This window comes from Nematostella vectensis, chromosome 3 (assembly GCF_932526225.1).
Source record: "Nematostella vectensis chromosome 3, jaNemVect1.1, whole genome shotgun sequence".
NCBI classification, from domain to species: domain Eukaryota; kingdom Metazoa; phylum Cnidaria; class Anthozoa; order Actiniaria; family Edwardsiidae; genus Nematostella; species Nematostella vectensis.
Window position 1 is genome coordinate 5,714,144 of NC_064036.1, and position 23,633 is coordinate 5,737,776.

Genomic DNA, 23,633 nt, shown 5'->3' on the forward strand with positions numbered 1-23,633 from the left:
TTATCGATTCCCCCTCTCCCTCCCTTATAAAAAATCAGGCCCATACCCAGGGGGGTGCGGGGGGGGGGGGGGGTCCACAACGGCCGAAAGTCCACATTTGGTTCTCAATAGACGTGCTATTTGTAGGCAAAACTAAAAATCATAAGGTAGGTCACTCTGGTATGTAGCCAAATCTGGCAATAAATGTCCCGTGGAGATACTGCAAAGGCATACAAAAATCCCTTTTTGTTCTTTCGGAGGTGGTTAGATTTTTATTAGAGAACTTCCCCCCCCCCCCCCCCCCCCCCGGAAAAATGAGGTCCACTTTTTCGGATTTCCCCCCCCCCCTCCCCCCAAGAAAAATCCTGGGTACGGGTTTGCAAATGAACAGTCCTTCAGCTCGACCCCTCGACCCAGAATATCGGAATGTCTACAATGCCAGAGGCATCAGTGTGAACCTTTGTCATATCCAATAGTAGTGCGTTACCTATGCTTGACGCACTGGCGACCCTGTGGCGGAAATAACAAGAAATTGCATGCATAAATTCTAGGAATCTTCTTTGTTTTTGTATTTAGATTTCTTGAGGAAAAAAGTTGCGTTGACTTACGAAGTTTGTGAATGGGGAACCTGTCTTCGTCTTCTGACGAGTTGAGATTACGAGAAAGAATTGATGCTGGAAGCTATGGTGAGGTTTTCCGAGCGACATGGGAAAACAAATTAGTGGCAGCTAAACGAATCCACCGGGTATTTCTAGAGGATGCAGCTTATAGATGCAACAAAGAGAAAGTCTTAGCCAGCTGGGAGAAGGAGTGGGTTCTTTTGCGCAGTCTTAACCACCTAAATATCGTAAAATACTACACTGTGATATTAGAAGAGCCTCCGATTATCGTAATGGAATTGTGTGACTGTGATCTTCGAAGGTATATCAAGAACACGAAGCCAAGAGTAGCGTTTGCGAATATCGTGCGCATTATGCGTGATGTAGCTGAAGGTTTACGGTATCTGCACGAGTTTAAGCCAGATCCGATTGTTCATAGGGATCTTTCAAGCAAGAATATTCTTCTCACAGCCGGCCTTCAAGCCAAGGTTAGTATACAAAACCAAGCAAAAATAATAATAATAACGTTACAGAGTACCATAAACGTCTTTAGTACTTGCTTATCTTTCCGTGAAATGTATATTTCCAAACTTGTTTTTCCTCCCTCCCATGAAAAATAGGATATAAGGTGATAGGACATTCAAACAGAACACAACGGTTTCAGAATATATTTTTACCATTCTTCTCTAATGTTATCTCGTTTTATATTTGCACGCATTACCTGATTACCTATTTTTGTTCTGCCACCTCCGCCAACCGTCTTCTCACTGCTGTCTATCAGTTCCACCTACGATCACAACGATCCTAATCAATTCCGTTCCCTGGCCGTTCTTTACCCCAAATCTCGTTCCCTGGTAGCTAGAGTCTTGTTCCCGCTATAAACCGGCATACAATAAGAGCTTAACGTGGTTCCAGTTTGACCAACATATGGTTAAAATCCCATCCTGCTCACATACTCTTTTCTAGATTACAACATAGTTTATAGATTATTAGATTATCATAAATTCAAGATGGCGGCCGTGATATGCGAGCTCGGTGTCTTTGGGGTTTTTTTTGTCGGAAAAACTATCAAAGCCTACAGGTAGGCTATAACTATGATTACAAGTCCTTTATATTGGCAGATAGCAGATCTCGGGTTAGCAAAGGTGTTCCCGGAGATCACGATGCTTGCGACTCCCGGAGTAGGTACCCCGATCTATGCGGCACCAGAAACCGTGCGAGTGAACTACGCACAGAGAATACCCTACAGTGCGAAGGTGGACATATTTTCTTACGGCGCTATAATGCTTGAAATGATTGTGGGCCACCTTCCAAGTTATCTACCGGCTCCAGTTTTACAAGGTTTGTAGGAAACGGGAAGCAGTAGAGTAACCCCAAATTGAGTTACCCGAGTTCGAGTTACCCGAGTTCGAGTGAACCGAGTTCGAGTGAACCGAGTTCGAGTGAACCGAGTTCGAGTTAAGTGAGTTCGAGTGACCCGAGTTCGAGTTAAGTGAGTTCGAGTGACCCGAGTTCGAGTGAACCGAGTTCGAGATAAGTGAGTTCGAGTGACCCGAGTTCGAGTTAAGTGAGTTCGAGTGACCCGAGTTCGAGTGGCCCGAGTTCGAGTTAAGTGAGTTCGAGTGACCCGAGTTCGAGTGAACCGAGTTTGAGTTAAGTGAGTTCGAGTGAACCGAGTTCGAGTTAAGTGAGTTCGAGTGACCCGAGTTCGAGTTACCCGAGTTCGAGTTAAGTGAGTTCGAGTGACCCGAGTTCGAGTTACCCGAGTTCGAGTTAAGTGAGTTCGAGTGACCCGAGTTCGAGTGGCCCGAGTTCGAGTTAAGTGAGTTCGAGTGACCCGAGTTCGAGTGAACCGAGTTCGAGTTAAGTGAGTTCGAGTGACCCGAGTTCGAGTGAACCGAGTTCGAGTTAAGTGAGTTCGAGTGACCCGAGTTCGAGTTAAGTGAGTTCGAGTGACCCGAGTTCGAGTTAAGTGAGTTCGAGTGACCCGAGTTCGAGTTAAGTGAGTTCGAGTGACCCGAGTTCGAGTTACCCGAGTTCGAGTGACCCGAGTTCGAGTGAACCGAGTTCGAGTGAACCGAGTTCGAGTGAACCGAGTTTGAGTTAAGTGAGTTCGAGTGACCCGAGTTCGAGTTAAGTGAGTTCGAGTGACCCGAGTTCGAGTGGCCCGAGTTCGAGTTTAATGAGTTCAGTGACCCGAGTTCGAATGACCCGAGTTCGGGTTACCTGAGTTCGGGTGACTTTAGTTCGAGTGACACGATTTCGAAATACCCGAGTTCGAGTCACCTGAATTCCCAAATTGAGTTATCCGAATTCGAGTGACCCGAGTTCGAGTTAAATGAGTTCGAATGGCCCGAGTTAGAGTGACCCGAGTTCGGATGACCCGTGTTCGAGTGACCCGAGTTCTAATGACCCGAGTTCGAAATACCCGAGTTCGGGTGACGTTAGTTCGAATTACACGATTTCGAAATACCCGAATTCGAGTCACCTGAATTTGCGTTACCTGAGATCCCATTACCTGAATTCGAGTGACCCGAGTTCGAGTGACACGAGTTCGAAATACCCGAGTTCGAGTCACCTGAATTCGCGTCACCTGAGATCGTATTACCTGAGTTGGAGTGACCGAGTTCGAATTACCTGTGTTCGAGTTACCTGAGTTTGAGTGACCCGAGGGTGAGGTACCCGCATTCGTGTGAGTCTCAATGTTATATAGTCGACACGTGAGGGGAGAGGGGGGGTTATGTCATGTAGAAAAAACTATCAACATGTACTTGAAAACAGTACATTACTAGAGGCTTGCCCTAGTAAGTGCCCTAAAAGCTTGCCTAGTAGGTGTAGTGGGAAGTTTGACGTTTGCAATAAGGACATAGGGGCGTTAATACCAAACCATAAGGTGTAAACATACCTAGAGGTGGGTGATTTTCCATAGGCCTAATCATAGTTACGCTTTATAGCCGAATTTGTTGTTGCGCGACCTCGGCGAATCCAAAATCCTTGTGTCGTTTGGGAATAGCGCGTAGTCAATCAACCGTCTAAACCAATCGATGGCTTTCATGTTCGGCTATAAGCTTGTTCAAAACAACGAAATCTCGATTAGTGACGCTAGTTCTATCGACAGATGGGGAAATCGTGCCTGAGTACATCCGTCGCAGTGAAGACATCTGTGAAATGGGTATAAATCATCCACTACGTCCACTTGTTATCCGGTGTTTTAGCGATAAGCCCGAAGCGCGCTTCTCGGCTGGCGAGATTGTGGACTTTTTAAGACGATTTGAGCCTACATCCATACCACCAGCGGCAGACCGCAGCGCCGTCCAGCGACTGAGTCATCAAAAGTTTGATCACTCATTCAAAGTCGCGTTTTTAGGTGAGGGTGGGGTTGGGAAAACTACAATCATCAGACGATTCGTCAACCCATGCGAAAATATAGATAACAATACTCATCACCAAAACACCATGTCTCCTGGAGATTTCTTTGAGCGTCTAGAATTGCGAGGGAAAACTGTGCACTTGCATATCGTGGACACGCCTGGGGAATCTAGATCCGTGTTCCATTTGGCGGAGAGCACAGTACCCTTGATATATAGGGCACTCAGCGGCGCGGTGATCGTCTTTGATGTCACTGACAGAAAAAGCTTCGAACGTGTCCCCACATGGCTGGACAAGGTTCAGGTAAACACTAATGGTCAGTGGGGCGCTATTAGGAAACAGAGGGGCGCGTTTAGACATAACGGGACGCGGTTAGACACCAGGAGGACGCGGTTAGTCACACGGGGGCGCAGTTAGACACCAGGGGCCGGTTGCACAAAGCCTGAATAAGTCTTATACACCGGTTAAATCCTTGTCCCTCGGATAAAAGTTATCCGAGTGGCGTGATTCGGTTGCACAAAGCCCGAATAAAAGTTATCCAGCGGTTAAAGTTATCCGGATGATAGAGGTAGAAGTCTTATCCACCGAATAGATGTGAAGAAAAAACAAAATGGCGTCTTGCTTTCTAATTTATTGTTAGAATTTAGATTAATTCCAGACACAGCGAAAGTTAAAACACATGCAAACGACGAATTTGACAGTTGGTAATTTCACAATGACCTTATACATGCAGCTCTGGCAGGACTGGAATCAAACTATATTGCCCGTTCTGTCAAGAAATGTGACTCCTTAAAGATAGGAAGAAGCGAAACACTACCCTTGATCATTCCATGATTTACGTGTACTTTGCCTCGATAAATTGTTTGTTTTTTAGCAGTATAGTAGCTCTTTCAACGGTCGCCATTCTGTTTGAAGGAAAAACTGCGCGCGCTTTGCATATTTACCATGGAAAGAGAAAGCCATTTAGTGGTAAATGACGACTATTCAGCGGATAGTTATCCAGCGTTCTATCCACGCTTTGTGCAACGCTATTTTATCCGCCGGATAACTATCCGCTGGGTAAGAATTTTATCCGCTGGATAGGGATTTTTAACCGGTGGGTAGTGCCTATCCGACGGAAAACTTATCCAGGCTTTGTGCAACCGGCCACAGGAAGACGCTTTTAGTGACATGGGGACGTGGCGAGAAAGAAGGGGGCGCAGTTAGACGACAAGGGACGCGGTTATACACAAGGGGACGCGGTTAGACACACGAGGGGCGTGGTTAGACACACGGGGCGCTCGGTTAGACACACGAGGGCGCTCGGTTAGACACACGAGGGGCGCGGTTAGGCACACGAGGAGACGCGGTTAGACACACGAGGGGACGCGGTTAAACACACAAGGGACGCGTTTAGTCAACATAAGGACACAGTTAGAGAACGGGGGGAGGCGCAGCTAGACATCACGAGGAGGCGGTTCGACCTAAGGGGGCGCGGTTAGACACCAGTAGTGAACGTTTAGTTACATGGTGACGCGGTTAGAGAACATCGATAACGATGCTGAGATCTGAAACATGAATTTCTTCAATAGTAATTTATCGGAAAAGCTGAATTTACTAAATTCACTATATCTTGCTGAATTTGCTTGAGTGGGGGGATATGTGCGCTCATGAATAACAATAAAATCTAAGATGGCTGTTTATATGTTTAAAACTTGTGATGTTTCGACTGACGCACTTTGGAAATTTTTTTTTATACATTTATCTTGCAATAAACAGTATACTTACATATACACTACATACATTGTTCTATGAGTATAAATCTTTATTTGGAAATTAGAGTAAGCAAGGATTTTCGCTTTACATTAACAGCAGTTTCTACTTCAACTTTAAATTTGACATAATGAAAGAATCCAATTACTTCAAGAGTTTTTCTATCTAATTTTTGTCTGAAGATATAGTATTTTGGAAAACTTCTGAGATGATACAAGGGCATGTAACCCTGTAATTTAAGACAGGGTAGTATGGCGGACAAACATATGATTGACTGAAATAATGGACATGAAACCAAGCAGTCCGAAGAGACCAGTGCGAGGGGCCAAGGAGGCATATCTGTTTTAGAGAGCTTTAAGTGTGTTGATCATATATTCTCTTTCTATTTTTGTGTTTCAGGAACACTGTGGACACGAGATCCCGGTTGTTTTAGTTGGTAACAAGACCGATCGGCCCTTGAATTCCTGGAAAATCCCTTCCAATGTGGCAGCAAAATATGCCACGAATAATGGTTTCCTGTACATTGAGACGAGTGCCTTGGGAATGTGCAACATCGATGAGATCTTTGCTATTCTTTTAGAGCTTCTAATGCAGCAAGCGGAACAGACTACTGGCGATAGATCGTGGATGGGAGATTCAGGAAATGACCATGCAATCGCTGTCTTACTGGAACCCGAGAGGCCGATGTCGTTACTTAAAGGGGACGTACCGCCAAGTGTAATACCAGAAATCGTGGCAAGAGAAAGGGCTGAGCCCACGCAAAGTCACGGAACCGTTCAGCTACCGCCTACCGCTAGAAACGAAGGCAAGGAATCAGACTGTCGTTGTTGGAAGTCACCTCAATAATTTTTCAAGGTAGAGCCATCGCAAATTCCATGGTCCCATTAATAAAATGAACCAATTAGTATACTAATCAATGTTCAGTTACAGTTGAGACCCTGTCGCAATTGTCATACAATGGGACACCTTAATTAGTAAATATAGGAAAAGGCTTCACTTCTTTACTTGAAACCAACTTAAGCGCAACTTAAGACTCATCTTTTTAAATTAGCTTTTAACACTTGATATCACATAATCATCAATATAAAGATATTTTTATTATTTTATTTTTTATTCAATATTTTTCCTATGAATCTATTATTTCATATTATTTTCGATTATAATTGTAAATTTTATTGTATATATTAGTTCAACATTTAGTTATATTGTAATGCGCTTTTGATCATTATATGAAAAAAGCGCAATATAAATTAATAAATTATTATTATTATTATAACTGGGTGTTTACCGATATTCACCATCCCAATTGGTTAGGTGAATATTGAATTATTCTAACATTGTACGGTACATAGCCAAGAATCGCATAGTATCGAATGAATCCAGAATCACAATCCAAACAGCAACCAGAACACAAAACTGCTGTCTTGTATGTTTAATTGTCAAGGTAGAAGCCATCGCAAATTTCAGGGTCCCATTAATAAAATGAACCAATTAGTATACTAATCAATGTTCAGTTACAGTTGAGACCCCGTCGCAATTGTCATACAATGGGACACCTTAATTAGTAAATATAGGAAAAGGCTTCACATCTTTACTTGAAACCAACTGGGTGTTTACCGATATTCACCATCCCAATTGGTTAGGTGAATATTGAATTATTCTTACATTGTACGGTACATAGCCAAGAATCGCATAATATCGAGTGAATCCAGAATCACAATCCAAACAAAGCAACTAGAACACAAAACTGCTGTCTTGTATGTTTAATTGTCAAATTGTCTTCTTATTTACAGTAACTGAAATTATTAACATTTGATGAATATATCAGCACAGCTAGTTAAGGGGAGTGGTGGGGACAGAGTACACACACAGAGATACTTTACCGAGCTCTTCTTGAAAATGATTCAATCCCCTAATTGATAGGGTACTGTAGATGTGTGTGCTTAGCGTCCGTGATTACAATAGTAACGTGCGCGTCAGCCAACAAAACCGGGCCGTACTAAATGCGAGCAATAGAAACTACTACAAACGGACGTTCACCAGGTAAGGAGCTACAAACATCCTTCATAATTGCTTTTAGGGAAATAACAAGCTTTGTCCACGGCGTTCGTTTCGGGATACCTGTGCCCGACCGTTAGGAATGTGGGGCTGGGGTGGGCGTCTTGACGTCAGATCTTTTAACACAGGAAACCTGAGGAGAACGCCGAGGACCAGGCTTAGAGACATACACCCATGACATGCAAGGGATAAAATAAATTTCAACGTACCTACATTTACATTATTTTATCCATTAAATCCCTTTTCTTGGGAAACACTAGGTTTTATGTACATGCTACTTACTATGCACGATATGTTTTAACTCGCAATATTCAAAATATTTGTTCAATTCCTAACTATCTTGCTACTAACCATTGCCTATCACTCATTTTGCGTTAATATATCTGTTTAACACAACAGACCCCGCCCTTTCCGGGAAGTACTCATAGCAAGGTACCCGTGGGAGTGGCATGGCATGCATTTTCCCCCGGTGGGAGGATAAGCCCCACCTTTCTTTCACAACATTAGCACGGCTACTTGTTAAGCTATCCTAAAAAGCTGTACTGGATTGGCAAAGAAGTGTAACACCCATCCAATCATATTGCACCCTCCTGTAAAAGTCTGCGTAAACAGTATTGTTGCTTTGCTGTTTGCACAAAACTGTTACATGCTTCTGCGAGGAGCTTCGTCATTTTCTCTTTGTCTTGTTGTCAACCGAGAGAGGCTGGGGCGAAGCTTAACACCTCAGTCGCTTGTAATCACTGATGTATCAATCGAAGATCTAATCTCGGTGCCTTGTAGTCAGATGTATCAATCGAAGTTTTGATCTCGATGTCTTTAGTTACAGATGTATCAATCGAAGCTTTGATCTCGGTTTATTGCGCCGATGACATATATAGTGAAGCACGCGACACGTAATCATTGATCGTCCATTGCATCAGCTATACTCAAAAAGCTATACATCAGCTTTATTTGGGTGCGAATGACAACCGACCCTTTCAATTTAAACCATAATCAGTCTCCCTGTACCAACTTGTGTATCAACTCAACAAATCTTCTTAATTCCTCCTCTGCCCCCCTCCACATCCACAAGTGATGTTCACAACAAGCAAATATCTGCCCTTAGCATCTTTCTTCTGGTGAAAACCAGAAGTGCCCCTTATACAGCCTCATCTTCATAGCGTATTTCATACGTCACTTCGCCATTGTTTTTTTTATTAAATGGCGTCATTTCCGACGCGATGCTTGGCACTACGTCATCCATAGAAGTTGTCCATATGTGACGTCACACCGGAAGTGTTACGATTTTCTTACACCGGAAGTGACGTCTCTCGCTTGAGCTTGCCCTTGACCTCTCGGATGCTCTTTCGTATCTTGTTCTTGTGACCGATCAACTTGACCCCCAGCCCATCGAGATCCGGCTCCTCAGACTCCGCGATGGTCTGTAGGTCTCTGTAACCCGCTTGCTTGAAATGCTCCGTGTACTGTCCCATCTTGATGCTGCCCAGCCACTCCTCCACTGTCGTAATCTCGGAATAGTCGATGTTGGGTTTCCTGTGGGTTGACACGTCAGACGATAGTCAGACATATAAATAGGCGGTTATGGCAAAGAACTAATACACATGGCCGCTCTCGTACCCAGGAGCATTGATAACAAGCACGCTAGGCATAATGGGAAGGGTAAAAAGTGTCCCTCAAAGTGTTAAACTCTTCCCATGGTCAATTGCTTAAACTTTGACCTCCCCATGATGTGCTTAGTTTTATTTTAATGACAAGGACGCCTAGGAACAATGCCAGTGAGACAGCTCAGTGCTGTTATGAGAACAATGCCAGTGAGACGGCTCAGTGCTGTTATGACAAAGTAGCAGATTGCCACTAAGGCATTGGCAGACATTCATAATGGCACAGCTTCTGGGCCACACGACAGTACTGTCACGATACCGACCCAAATCTTACAGCCCTGCACGTGGTCGACAATTTTTTGAAGATTGACCCTTGAAGAGCGAATGCAAAGTACGTCTTCGAGCGTGTACACTGCAAGCTCCCCTCTCGTGCCCAGTACAAAACGGCGCAATTACGAGCGGGGTTTAAAAAATGTAACGCACAGCAGGATGGATAGGACAAGACATAATTATTTGGCTTATTCGTATTTTTTTAACCCCTACTACAAGGCCTACAGAGGCAGTGACTGTTCCACTCTCGCTTTTCTTTCCCTTTGCCTTCACTTGGTAATACCCGGAAACGGCTGGTATAAACAAGGTTCTTGGTATTAATACTTACGATTGGATGACGGACTGGTTGTCCTTGAGTTTCTCGGGTGAGCGTATCAGCGAATCGAGCTGTTTCACGATCAGGGCGAATGAGGGTCTCTTGGTTCGGTCGGCATCCCAACACTCCAACATGATCTGGTGAATGACCTTGGGACAGCTCTGCAACACCAAAAAACGGAGCATTAGTGACACAAGTATGGTCTGGTAAATGCAGGAACGGATCCTTCTTTTGGTACCCAGGGCATCGAGGTCAGCGAAACAAGGCGAGAGAACGAGGCGGCGGAGGGGGAGGGGGCGGAAAAAGAAAAGAAAAGAAAGAAAAAAGACGTGCCCCTACACCCTCCCCCTCCGCCGGCTTTGTTCCGCCACGTTCTCGCGCCTACGACCTCGACGCCATGCATTGTCGAAGATCCAGCGTACTTTGCGGGCGCTCCCAAAGGAGCGAGAATGACCTTTGAGAGCGCCCGCAAAGTACGCTGGATCTTCGAGCATGGACGCTATGGGTTCTCGAGGATGAAACGGATCCAGGAGGTAAATTGGGGGGGGGGGGGGGGGGGGGCAAACACTTTGATAATTTATTTGTAAGAACAATACATGCGCATTAGTAATTGGACAGGCTCTGCAACAGCAATCTGATCAGTTCCCCTAATGCGCAACTTTGCAAAGAAATTCACTTGTACGTGAAGACGTGTGTCAAGTCTTAGTCTCATTTTCAAGCTAAATGTTTGTGCAGCCGTCACCTTAAAGAGCCATCGTCAACCACAAATTTGTTATGTGTTTATTTATTATTGAAAGCACGTTATGTGTTAAAAACGCAAAATAACCATCTAAAAACAAGGTTTAATACTTTATATACCAATTCCAATTGAAAATATCGCACTGGCTTCCCAAAATCAGCCGATGGAAATGGATGCACTTTGCTAAAATGACAAAATGTCGGCTGACAGAGGCTGTATAAAAATACGATATATTGTTCAGATAACTTACCATTGGTGGAGGAAGTCTATACCCAGTCTCCACTCGGTCCATTACTTCGAAGTTGCTCCAGTCCCAGTAAGGTCTCTCGGCAAAAGAAAACGTCTCCCACAGTAAGATGCCGTAGCTCCAGACATCGCTAGACGTGCTGAATTTCCTGTACTTGATTGCCTCTGGCGCGGTCCACCGCACGGGGATCTTGCCACCCTACCCAATAAAGAGATGTCAGCAAGACTAGCCACGATAGCTTAGTATTAAGGGCTTCGTCTTTCGCAGGCAAAAGGACCAAGGTTCGAACCTTGATCAGGTCAACTTCAGATTTTTTACTGGTGTAAAAACCTGCCTGTCTACAGTGGGGACTGTGACCTGTATCGAAGAAGGTAAGAAACTGCTGTGGACGCTGACCCGTGGTTCGCTGTCCTGTGGTCGTCTGGGGACATTGTCCCTAACCTCAGTGACAAGTGACTTCTTCGGGACAAGCCGGATCTTACTGGAATCTCATAAGCTGAGTCTTCTATCTCTCGGGACAACCCGAAATCTTACCGAAGTCTCATACGCCGAGTCTTCTAGTTCTCGGGACAAGCCGAAGTCTGCTACTTTGCATACTAACGTCTCGGTTACAAGGATGTTACGAGCTGCCAGATCCTGAAGATGGAGAAGAAAAGAAGTCATATTGCATCAAAAATCTCACCGTATCGCATGATATACTTGGTAGGGTACATTACACAGCCCTGACCTTAGAACCGTATTACAGACAAATTTGAAGGAGCACTTGTTCAGATAAAGAGTGATTTTGTTATCACTTTGGTATGCTTGATAGCAATAAAAAACGTGCAAATTAACTTAAAATAACCATCCAAATTGACCTTTGTTCTTTCAGAGAAATACAATATAGAGGTTTGAAAATCTCAAATCGAGCTTATGGAAGTGGATTAAAAATAGTACGTTTAGGTTTCGGTACAGGCTGTAATTTACCCAAAATATTGAAACTACATTGTGTAAAATAGATCATATTCATATAATCCATTTCGCGGTAAATTTATTCCTTTTTTTTTATTGCACTTGGGTGAGGTGAACAAGGATATTGCATTTTATTTGCATTTGCGCAACAACCAGAAAAGTAATCACTTTTCTCTATTTTAACTTAGCGGAAATACACGGCGATAGCAACCCAACAAAACGTATTTGCCTGGATAAGGGGAGAATACGATTGGTTCGGTTGGTATTTGAGTGACGTACCCTGTGTACGAAATTCATCTCTGACAAGTATTTCATTCCGGAGGCAATTCCTCTAGCCATCCCCATCAACTGAATTAAACTCAACTTGCTGTCCATTTTCTAAATGAGAAAAGCAAGCTTTATGTAATAGAGAAATTATCACAGTTCAGGAGGAAACTTCACAACAACAATAAGTCAGGGGCTGATACAGGGGGTGGATTGGGTGGATATCCACCCCCCTTTTTGAGCACAAAAAAAATCACTTTGTTTGAAAAAACTACAGGGAAGGTACTGTCCATGTGCCATCGCCTGCTTGACCTTGCTGACGCGACAAATTTAATTCAGCTTGAAGTATTGTTATATTTATGTGACCTACCAAGAACCACTGGATCAGATACAAGCCGTCTATTCGGCAGTTACCCACTCCCTATTTTGAAATCCTGGATCAGCCCCTGTTAGTGATTAACATTTGGTAATTTATTAAACATATTTGAATGAAAATATCTCCGTTACTTAATTGCAACCATGGAAATGGATGCTTTGTGTGACTCGGTTTTGTACAAAAACCAGGGGTTTCATTAGGCCTGGTGGCCGGCGGGACCGCAAGCTATTCTCCACCGAGCGCCGGCTACTTTAAAAAAAAAAGTTGATTTAAGTTTTATTTGAACTAATAATAAAGTAACTTCCACCTAGTACTTATCAATCTCCATTGCCTACTCTGAAACTCAAAGAAACCCCTGAAGAACATAAAAAGGATGCATGATAAGCCTTCTTCCATGCAATTATTACCTTAAGGAAGTTATCCAGAGATCCATTACTCATGAATTCTGTTACTATCATCAGTGGGTGAGCTGAAATGGGTTAAGTGGCACATCATGAAAAAACAACAAAAACAGTAAAAACACCAGCAATAGCACCAAAAACAACAACAAGAGCAACAGCAAGAATAGCAACCAATGAAATAAAAGCTACACCCAATCTTACTCCTTCAACACTCACTTTTCTATACCACAGACTCACAGAACTGCCAAAACCTTACAAGCTACAAGAAGATAACATTTGACTCGCAGAACTGCCCAATACCTTACAAGCAACAAGGAGATAACATTTGACTCACAGAAATGCCAATGCCTTACAAGCTACAAGAAGATAACATTTTCTTTTCAATACCACCACTTTCAAAAAGATAACATTAAGATCATGGAAATGCCAAGAGCACACAAGCTACCCTTAATCTTACTCCTTTGACACTTACTTTTTGATACCACCCCTTCCAAGAAGATAACATTAGGATCACAGAATTGCCCCATGACTGAAGCCTCTGACAGGAAGTCGCCTCGGTTCTTACTAGTCGACCCTTGCTGTAGATACAACATTAAAACATTAAGTCATAGTGAATGAACAATAATTATATCAATATATTAAAAAGCAGCATTTTGGCAGCTCTGTTCAAATGATAGTCGAGTTCTAATTTAGTCTAATTTTCCTAAATAGATTAATTGTCAATTCAGGCTTGCTAATTCGTAACAGCAACTCATGAAGCAAGGTACATTTTTTTTTGCTTTACCTTGAGTGTTTTGATGGCTACGGGTATAGTATTCTCCCCAGGACGTTTCAGTGTTCCTTTGTAAACATCACCAAATTCACCTATAGTAAAGTACATCAATAAATAACTTCAACTGTCAATATCTTTATAGATAATCAATATCTTCGGCATCCTTATTACTAACAATACCCTCATCATTAACTCATAAAAAGAACATCTTCATAATTATTATAATCATCATCAACATCAATTGTCATCAATTAAATAATTAAATTATTAAAAATATCACCTTAATAATTAAGTGAAATAATCATCACCTAACAACAACATAACTATTCGTAATAGTAAAAAAACAATACATACCTCCACCAATGACCTTTTCTAGTTTTAGCCATCGTTTGTCAAGTTCTTTTGCAAAATTTCTGAGTGCCTCTTCTGGATCATTATAATTGCTTGGGTCGATATAGACACGCTGTCCACATGTTGGCAAATCAACTTCAGAGACAAGAACATGTGTAAATAGCATAAAAGAACTAATAGTGTTGTAAGGTTTGTGACACATGGAGTTGAGAGTGACAGCTGGTACTGATAGCCTAGATTTAAAATTTGACACTTATGTCCTCTTAACTGATGATGTAAAACCTCAAAATGCTGTCAGGTGAGGGTTACAAAACGCAATAGGGAAAGACATAAAAAACCCACTATACCTGTTTTTATGAAGTGTTTATTAAATACACCGGGAGGGGGGGGAGGGAGGATATTGAGGGGGGGGGGCAACAAAAAAATTTTAAACACCAAAGGGGGGGGGGCTCTGAGAAGAAAAGGTCCTCTAAGGGAAAAAGAAAGAAAATTTTTGGGTTCTAAGGGGGGGCACCGAAAAAAAATTTACAATGAAAGGGGGAAGTAAAAATCTTCCCTCCCCCCCCCTTGGTGTAATTAATGAACACTCCCTTATCTAGGTTTCCTAAATCATGATTTTTAGCAATTCAGATAATTTGATCGACCTCTGAAAATGTGTTGGAATGCCTTCTTTTTGATGTACTGTATGAATAAATGAACAAGTCTGTAACAATACCTTGTCCATCTGCAAACTCTACAGTGGGAACCTTGAGCATTTTCTTCTGTCTGCTAACCAAACCACAATTAGAAATATAACATTCAAGCCTGAAAATGTGTCCTTTCTATGACCATTTTATATTTTCACTTACAGTCTGACTAGAAATAATATATACCAAGTTGTAATATTTGCCCAGGATTGACAGATTTTATGACTTATATATTTTGAGATTGCAGGTTTGTGGGTTTAATTTTTCCATTTTCCATAATTTCCACCCTGACAGTGTTGAGTTTCAGTCATTTCCAAACCCTACTTTATCAGTTTCAGTTGTCAAAATATTTATACTTTCCAAATCTTTAACAATGACTGTTAGATCCCGCTGCATTGTTTAAAATGGAGCCTTAATATTTAACATGCACAATGATTGTACCTTTTCCAAATGAAGACAGCGCATCCAACCACAAGAACAATGATAAACACAATTACAGGAATTCCAATGGTCAAGGCCATTTTTTGAAAATCTGCACTTTTTTCTAAAATAGAAATGGAGAAATAAAAGTAAGGAAATACTGTATACCTAAAATGTCTTACTGAGGGAGTATGTGCTGAAAGGACACTATTATTATGAGTGAAGCTCATATATACATGTGTTTGCTACCATTTGCCTCCACCCATAATCTGAACATTATTGTTCCATTAGTTTATGTTTCAAACATGCATGTCTTGTTGTGAAATGTTTTGCTAGCTTCATGTTCTCTGATTGCTAAAAATAACAGTACAATATAAACACTTAAAACAGTAGTATATCAGCCAGCAAATAAACAAAACAAATAATTCTTCAAAAACGAGCATGTTTTAAATATAACATAAAAAAATAATCACAGCTGATGGATGCATATGGTAGTATTTTCCATTTCCTGAAATCTAAAAATAAATGTGAATGACAATTTCCACAATAACAGTATAAGTCAGTTAAAGTATATTAAGTACAGTATATTGTATATTTATAAAAATCCTGAAATACCTAACACAGGGCTTCCGGAATTACGCAGAAAGGACTCAAAATTATGCCGGATTCTTTGCTAAATTACGTGCTAAATTACGCGGAAAATCAATCATTACGCAAAAAATTACGCGTTGGCAATAATTTGGCAATACATTTTTTCTTTAAAAATCAAAATTTTGCGGGATTCTTTACTGAATTACGCGCTAAATTACACGGAATATCAACTGTTAAGCCCAAACTACATTTTGTACCAAAGGAAAGCATGAAATAACTTGAAAAGGTTATTTTCTTGCATGCAAATATCTTAGGCCAATTAAAAAAGGTATTTTATTATTAGTCCTAGGCCTTGGCGGGTTAGCAAAGAACGCCTAGTCATTTTATTTGTTTTCAAAATTCAGTTTGAAATATTGCACTCTTACGAAGAATCTCTCTTTTTTTTACGAGAAATAGAGGTAAGAACCCTAAAAGAACACATCAGCTGTGCAATTGAATGTTTTGTCTTTCAAAATTTAGCCAAATTACACGGATTACGTGGAAATTTGTGGATTATGCAGATTACGGGGAAAAAGCCAAATTACGTGCTTCCACACAAGCCGTTATTCCAGAAGCCCTGCTAACATTTTTTTACTGCCTTACCTTGATTGGCAGGTGGCTTCTTAGAACCTGTAAAATAGGTTTGAATCACTTTAGCACAACATCCCAACAAAATAAGAACAAGTATTGATGTTACTGTAAAGTGCAAAACATACTTCCATGTCTACCTACTGTATAAAAAAATTATAATAATGTATTTATAAACTTTACTAACCACAACAGAAATTAAGAAATCCTCCTGTTTTTTTTTTTTTAAGTTCAAGTCAATATTCAATGATGTCCTTCTCATATCTTAATTGGCTAATTTTCTAAAGACTTGGTCTCCTGGCTGTGATAGCAGCACATGTTGGATTGTATGGGCTTGTTCAATTCTTAAATCACTAATATCTATCATACCCACCTTTTCCAGTCATCACAAAGGCTTGCGCAAACTGCCACATCTTCCTATCTGCAACTTTGTTCAAATCCGTCACTGTATAAACCTTGAACATGTATTTTGTTTCTGGAGAGAGCCCTGCTATTGTTGCATTTGGCTGTACAAGACCACTGCGGCCAGGATCATAACTAACTGGATTTTTCCCACACTGAACCACACATTTGGTATCTTTCTCGTCAGTGCATACAAAACAGTCTATTTCGTAACTGATGCCCTCTGACATTGGTGTGACTGGTGTCCATGTTAGTCTCACAGCTGTGGAGTTTAAAGCACTGGCATTTGCATACCTTGGTCCATCAGGAAGGGCTGCAGAAAAAGTTTAAAATTAAGTTAGACACTTAACTGAGTAATAGGGAACCCATTATCCCAGGAATAAAAAATAAGAACATTATTCATTTTATGGAAAGTTGAACAGCTAGCAATCCAAACAGCACAGAGCTACTTACGCTTGCATGGTACTGTCATGTTATGATTGAGCAGACGGAAGTATTCATTTCTACAGACACACTCGGTTCGCAGCGTGTTTGGTTGGGCGTTTTCTGGGCATGGTCGGCAGCCAGTATTGCTAAGGGTAGACTTGAAATTTCCTGGTGGACAACCTGTAATATTAAGAAGAAATTTCAAAATTAATCTGCGACTAAATCAACACAAAATAATAACCGATGCATAAGGCATAAAAAAGCAACTCTTAAATTTTTACATCATTCCCTAAGAAATTCTTGGTCAGCAGGGCTATAAGCCCTGTGTTTCAAACACACCTAAATTGGAAAGATTTCTACTAATTGTTAACCACAAGGCAAATGTGCCATAAATATTTGAACAAAAATCCTAAATCAGCAACCAAATTATCCATTTGAACTTTATTCAAACCACAGAATTGAGCTCTCTGTGCAATAGGATCTTCAAACACACCATTCTACCACTAAGGTTTGGTTTTATGAAAATACAAACAAGGATACTCTCACCTAAGGAACCCATGTTATAAATGAAACTCTAAGAAAATAAAGTGGAAGTATGTTTTTCACGAGAAATCAATGTTTAAACAACTCTATTAATTCATCAATATATACACCCTTCTTTTAAATCATAATAAACATACCTTTACAATCATTGTTAACTTTGTCATAGGCATAACCCTTCTTGCAATAACACTTGACATCCCCACTCAAGTTCCAGTTCCCATCACTTGTACACACCGCCGTCAGCGCAGTAGTGTTCACAGAGTTTTCACTAACGCATGTACCTTCCACTTTTTTCTGAACAGAATCACTTAATGGTGACACAGTTCTCACAAAATCTACAAGAATTCCTCCTCTCGGTGGACAAAAATTAAAACTCACGACTACTTTTGTGATGCTCATACAAGCACCCTGGTCATAGAATGCTAGGAATATCCCTTCTTTCCTGGGAACCAAAGATACTAGCATGGTGTTCTTATCAGCATCTGTGGCTGGCCCAGATGGTAAATGGGTAACATTAGCTTTTCGTAACCATGTAAATGGCATCGTTGCAGGATCAGGTGATGGTTCTGATTGAGACGCATGGTATACATATAAATTAAAAGTCTCTTTACAAAATTTACTCAAGTCTTTGCACTTCCTTATTGTGTAAATAACCTTGATGTCCACACGTTTGGCATCCTTTGCATTGATATAGTCTGTTCTTAGCCAGTTAGTCGGCTCTTTACTGGATGACACATCACAGACAGAGTATTGATTAGAGGAACCACTATGTAGCCACTAAAAACAAAAGATATGCATAATCACATGATCATAAATTACAGTTCAGTGGTAGCTCTATTAGAAATACAATACAGTGGTAGCTCTATTAGAAATACAATACAATGGTAGCTCTATTAGATATACAATATAGTGGTAGTAGTTATTCAAAAGGCCACCTTTAGGCCAGACTGTTGACTAATGGGGACTGATGCAGCATTCATTTCAAAAGAAATACTTGGACTTGAATATGGACTTTGTAAACTAGATATCTAATAGAGGTACCACTGCAACTGGCATTTGTACACTGATGGCTTCAAGAACAAAATATAAAAAGGTTGGGTCAAACTTGAATGATGGTAGATATTACTTAGGAGTTTTTGGGCTTTCTCAGCAAGAATATCTGGGAAATACCCTTGCCAATACAAAATTCATTTTTCATTCAAAATAGAATAACCACCCCCATTTACACAAATTTTACCAAGGTCAAGTTATCAGGCATTCTGTATCATATTCCAATAAATCTTAATTTCTTGATTACTATTTTCTATGCACTTTATAGGAGTGGAGATATCTTTTACATGCCCTAATAAAAAATCTAATAAAAAATTAACATCTTAAAAAAAAAACATTTGTTCAGGCATATAAATAAGTCAGTTCTGGCTGCTAACGGTTCTAAAAAAAATTCCACAAAATGCAAAGATTGATGAAAACAATAAGTTAAGCTCAAAACTTACATTTGCTATTTGACCAGGAACAGATTTTCCAGTTATACTCCACCCTGCCCGAGGACCGTCAAGTAAGATATCTGTAAAAAAAGGAAACATATTCAGCTATTGTTGATGCATTTGAATGTATTTTGAAAAAAATAAGGGAAAGTTCATTTATTATCCCAAGGGGGGGGGGGGGGGGGGGCGTGAGGATACAGTGGGGGGGCCTCGAAAAATTTCAGAAGTCTAAAGGGGGCGCGTCAAAAGTATTTGGATTTAAAAAGGGGGGTCACTGATTCTTTTGGGTGGTGTCTATTATATAATTTCACAAAGTGTCAAATCAGGCTTCTTGGTTTAACTTGTCTTAGTTTGGGAGCAGTTATTTGCATGCACAATCCAGGAGTCCAGGATACATATTAAGCCACGTTTTTTTCTATGCAATGCAAACCTGTATACACAAAAATAATTGGTATATTACTGGATCAGGGACCACATGGGGCATACTTAGGGAAAATAAGGATTTTGAAAGACCAAAAATTACTGGATTAAAAATTACTCTTTTATCTAAATACTGTCTTCTTATTTTGAAAATACAATCATGCATACATTATCTCATTCTTAGCAATAGAATTGAGCTATTTTTATCCAGGAATGGATTGAATTTCACAACAATACAAGCTGATTTAATCCCTTTCCAAGATTTACATCTAATTTACATATACTTTTGTGATACAAAATTCTGGCAAACAACTTAGAACCCGATTTTTTTTAACATTTATAAGCCGTGGCCTTATATACCTTAGCAGGTATTTTGGTGATTTTTATGTAGGTCTAATAGTCAAATTCCCTTTCAATGGATAAGTTTTAGGATAGGAAAACTTTTCACAGATTGGTCTGGAAATATGAACATACTTAGGGCAGTAAGTGGCATATAGTTTTCAAGGGCACAAACAGGTACAAATTAAGTGTCCACTAAAACACTAAAGATGAAAACTTGTAAACATTTCCACCGACTAAAACACATGCATTTCATATGCATGGTAATAGCCTGGAAAGGTGGGTCGTTCGATTTTTTGGTGTAAAACATGATTATATCATTATTAGCAAAAAAAACAATTATATATTAAAAACGTAACTAAAAATGTCAGAGCCTTTTTAGACACTTTTTATATTTGTAACCAATCATTTAGTTCAAAAATACCATGACCAAAATAATCGATTAAAAAGCAGTGTAGAGTTTCAATAGTCATTTAGAGGTCGTGTTACGCTATGGAAACCAAAATGAATATTAGTAGAGATAAACGCACCAGATGGTAAATTGTCGATCGCTAACAATAGTCGAGCGATTTTCTATTATCGCTGAAGACCAATTATCGGACTTGCCTTTTAGATTTCTACTCGTGACTAGGATAAAAAAATCCATAATGCGCAAATTTATCTACAAAATAATTGAGCACAGGAAATAACAAACTATTTGAATTCTGAATTTTATTATACTGCGACAAAAAGCATTTCTGTGTTTAACGTTCCGGAAAATGCAATTAAGAACCCCATGTGTTGAATACACAAGTTTATACCAGATATACCATCTTTTAGCATCTCATGTCTGCGCTAGGCTTCTAGAATTCCAAATCGTGATTGCTCAGCGAAATAATTATGTTGACTTTATCCTGAGAAGAATTGTGTGTGAATAATGAAGTCTGCACTTGAATGAATATTATGTTTTGGAAATTACTGGGCATGGCCGACAGTAAAGAAAACCTTTGATCTGTCGGATGGAATTTGAAATCAGCAATATTTTAGTGTGTCGATTCCAAAAGACCACTGGGGCAGTCAAGCGCGGCTCACAGACCACGGCAAAGTGGTTATCGAAAACAATAAAACTATGTCAAATCGTCCGCTACAAAGATAAGTTAGGTTTCGTCACTAACTTAGTATACACACTAATTTCTGGAGTCTTCAGGGGGTAATCGGTTGCAAGATGGACGAATGGCTAGCCGCAAATTGCTTCACTGTCCAAGATTTAACGATAACACACAAGATCAAGAAAACCCGAATCGCATAGACTCGCTTTTAAAATAATTCCCCAAAATTAGTACTAACCAGCTTAGAAGACAAGAAGAATATTTCTAATAAAAGTGTTTACTATTCAGGCGGGTTTCGGGAGTTTAGCGAAACCCAAACATGATGTTTAATATACGTGAAAGGAACGAAATGCCGTATAAAAGAATGATCGCTGACGGCTCTCGACACAACTCACTCACAAAATCACGTCCACCGAAATGTATGTTGAATAATCGCCAAGGTATCTCACCTGTGTCTGAAAGTACGGCTGTGAATGTCCCAAATACAATAAAAATCCCCAAGATCGGCCATTGAGTACGAAGTCGTTCCATTATAAACCAAGACTAAAGAAATTTTGCCAAAATACGCTCTTTCCTGTTTATACGGCTGGTCAGCATGGGCTCCACAGAAAGTATGCTCGACGGCGTTCTGCGCACTACCGGAAAACCTCGCCCTCCAGACTGCACCGGAAATAAAAGCGATCACGGAAATATTAGTGGTCGAAAAATGCGAAAACGATAGTATGCGTTGATCTGGCTCAGCTACAAACCGGGGGACAAGTTCTCCTGAAGGATTCTTCGCATTCGCAAACATCATGTGCAAGTCAGATTGTTTGAATGTTCGAGCTTCAGTGTGATTGAGATCGTAGATAAGGCGTATTATGTCGTCTGAACCCCTGTAGCGAGGTCAGAAGTATGTTACACGCACTGGTGGTGTTGAAACGTGCATGCGAAAAATGAACTGTGTTGGGTCTCCGACGTCACGATTAGATGAGACGGTCACACTTCTAAGCGCACGAAAAATTCCGGGTTAGGGATCGACGATATAAACTAAACTCTAGTTTCACAAAAAAAAAAAAAAAAAAAAAAAACTCGCATGTAAAGTCACCGCTAATAAGGGATAAGACATGGGCGTTGTCTGTCTTTTTCAACAAAAACAATTTCGTGGCTGGGACAAAAAAAGTTCACATGAAATCGGCCTCCTTTATTATCTCTGACAAAGCGCATTTATATAAATGAAAGGAAAACAGAGAAACGTCGCATTTCTATTGACTCCGGAACTATGGAATATATAACCAACAATATTGGCCTAAGTTTTTAATTTTGTAGAGCCGCCCCTTCCTTTGAATTAAACCGAAAATTCTAGGAGATCTTATACATCACCTTTCAATGTGGCAATCATGATAATAACCCGAACAATTTTACTTCGACATTTCAAGTATAGCATTGAAAGATATTTTCCCTTTCTGGCTGAAACAGACCTAAAGGCGGTAGATCGCGGTTTCTGTTCTCGCCTCCATTCTTTACTCAAATAGATTATAATCACAAATGGGACGCAAATCAAAATATATACAAAGTTTGTTTGGAAATCATTATGATTAGAATTTTATTAGGTGGGTTGTGGTAGGAGCGGTCAAAATGGATAAGGGATGATTCTTTAAGTTCGGACATAAAGAAAGCCGCAAGAAAAATGAGAATGGGTATAAGTAGATGAATCTGTCACATTTTCTTTGTTCTCTTCTATACCGGAAGATTTTATGCGGCAAACGACCATCTGCTATTTCGGAGGAGATGCGCTGTACATTTAGGATTCTTCCATTTATAGGAAAAGTCTTTGAAGCGTGTTCGCTTAACCGCTTTTTCATTCTAATAATGAACCAATGAAACTGTGAATTGTGTTACTTTTTTCTCTTTCTCTCAACAAACGCGCAAATAAATCTAGGGAAATCTAGGACAAATGATATAACGTCAAATTCTCCCAATAAAACTGAAGTAAAATATCATTTTAGAGAAACATGTTGGTGCGCTTTTAATCCACCAAAGGTTTTGAAAATGTCTCGAGGGCAGACGCTGAATAATATAATGATAAGAACAAAAGAGGAATTCGATTACGGCCAATAATGGAATTCCTAGTATCACCAGATCAGGTGTTTGTTTGAAAAAAAGGAAATACGCTGAGCAGTTCGTAGAATTAGAAAAGGATTGACCAAAGATCATTATAGTAATTGGATCTTAAAAAATGCCAAGACTGGAAAGAGACGGAAGTGGAAAACTCCACTCAACATTAAAGTGACCATGGGGTGACTTTGCAAAGAGATATGATATTGTACATTCTATTGTGTAAAACTATTTGTATAATATTGTGATATTCTTATTTTCCCGTTGACAAGAATCCACTTTCCAATCAGTCAACCAGAGTAAAAGCACATTACACAATTACGGGAAAAGCTCTAACACAGAGAGATGGGTTACTTAATTAAGAAAACGCAAAGTGGAAAACATAAATGTTTGACAGGGGAATAT

At 40.3% G+C, this 23,633-nt stretch overlaps 2 protein-coding genes across 3 annotated transcripts; one reads left to right on the forward strand and one right to left on the reverse strand.

The window, feature by feature from the left end:
* Positions 1-461: 461 nt before the first annotated feature.
* Positions 462-7,446, forward strand: LOC5512748 (serine/threonine-protein kinase pakH). Its single transcript, XM_048724778.1, has 5 exons — positions 462-1,066; positions 1,700-1,919; positions 3,697-4,250; positions 6,099-6,554; positions 7,144-7,446. Exons 1-4 carry the CDS (start codon positions 599-601, stop codon positions 6,543-6,545), a joined length of 1,689 nt encoding a protein of 562 aa, XP_048580735.1. The 5' UTR covers positions 462-598; the 3' UTR covers positions 6,546-6,554; positions 7,144-7,446.
* A 1-nt stretch (position 7,447) lies between these two features.
* On the reverse strand, positions 7,448-21,783 carry LOC5512777 (ephrin type-B receptor 1). 2 transcript variants are annotated; one of them, XM_001633007.3, is made up of 17 exons: positions 21,581-21,783; positions 19,294-19,364; positions 17,938-18,577; positions 17,285-17,437; positions 16,803-17,144; positions 16,445-16,471; positions 15,233-15,335; positions 14,821-14,873; positions 14,109-14,240; positions 13,767-13,846; positions 13,455-13,560; positions 12,989-13,050; positions 12,221-12,319; positions 11,525-11,626; positions 10,994-11,188; positions 10,017-10,165; positions 7,448-9,290 (listed from the first exon to the last, which is right to left on the reverse strand). In XM_001633007.3, the coding sequence occupies exons 1-17, from the start codon at positions 21,660-21,662 to the stop codon at positions 9,047-9,049; spliced, it is 2,640 nt and encodes an 879-aa protein (XP_001633057.3). In that variant the 5' UTR covers positions 21,663-21,783; the 3' UTR covers positions 7,448-9,046. The 2 variants fall into 2 exon arrangements, with proteins under 2 accessions (XP_001633057.3, XP_032238020.2); XM_032382129.2 differs by having other exon boundaries at positions 14,821-14,870; positions 21,581-21,781.
* Positions 21,784-23,633: the final 1,850 nt, after the last annotated feature.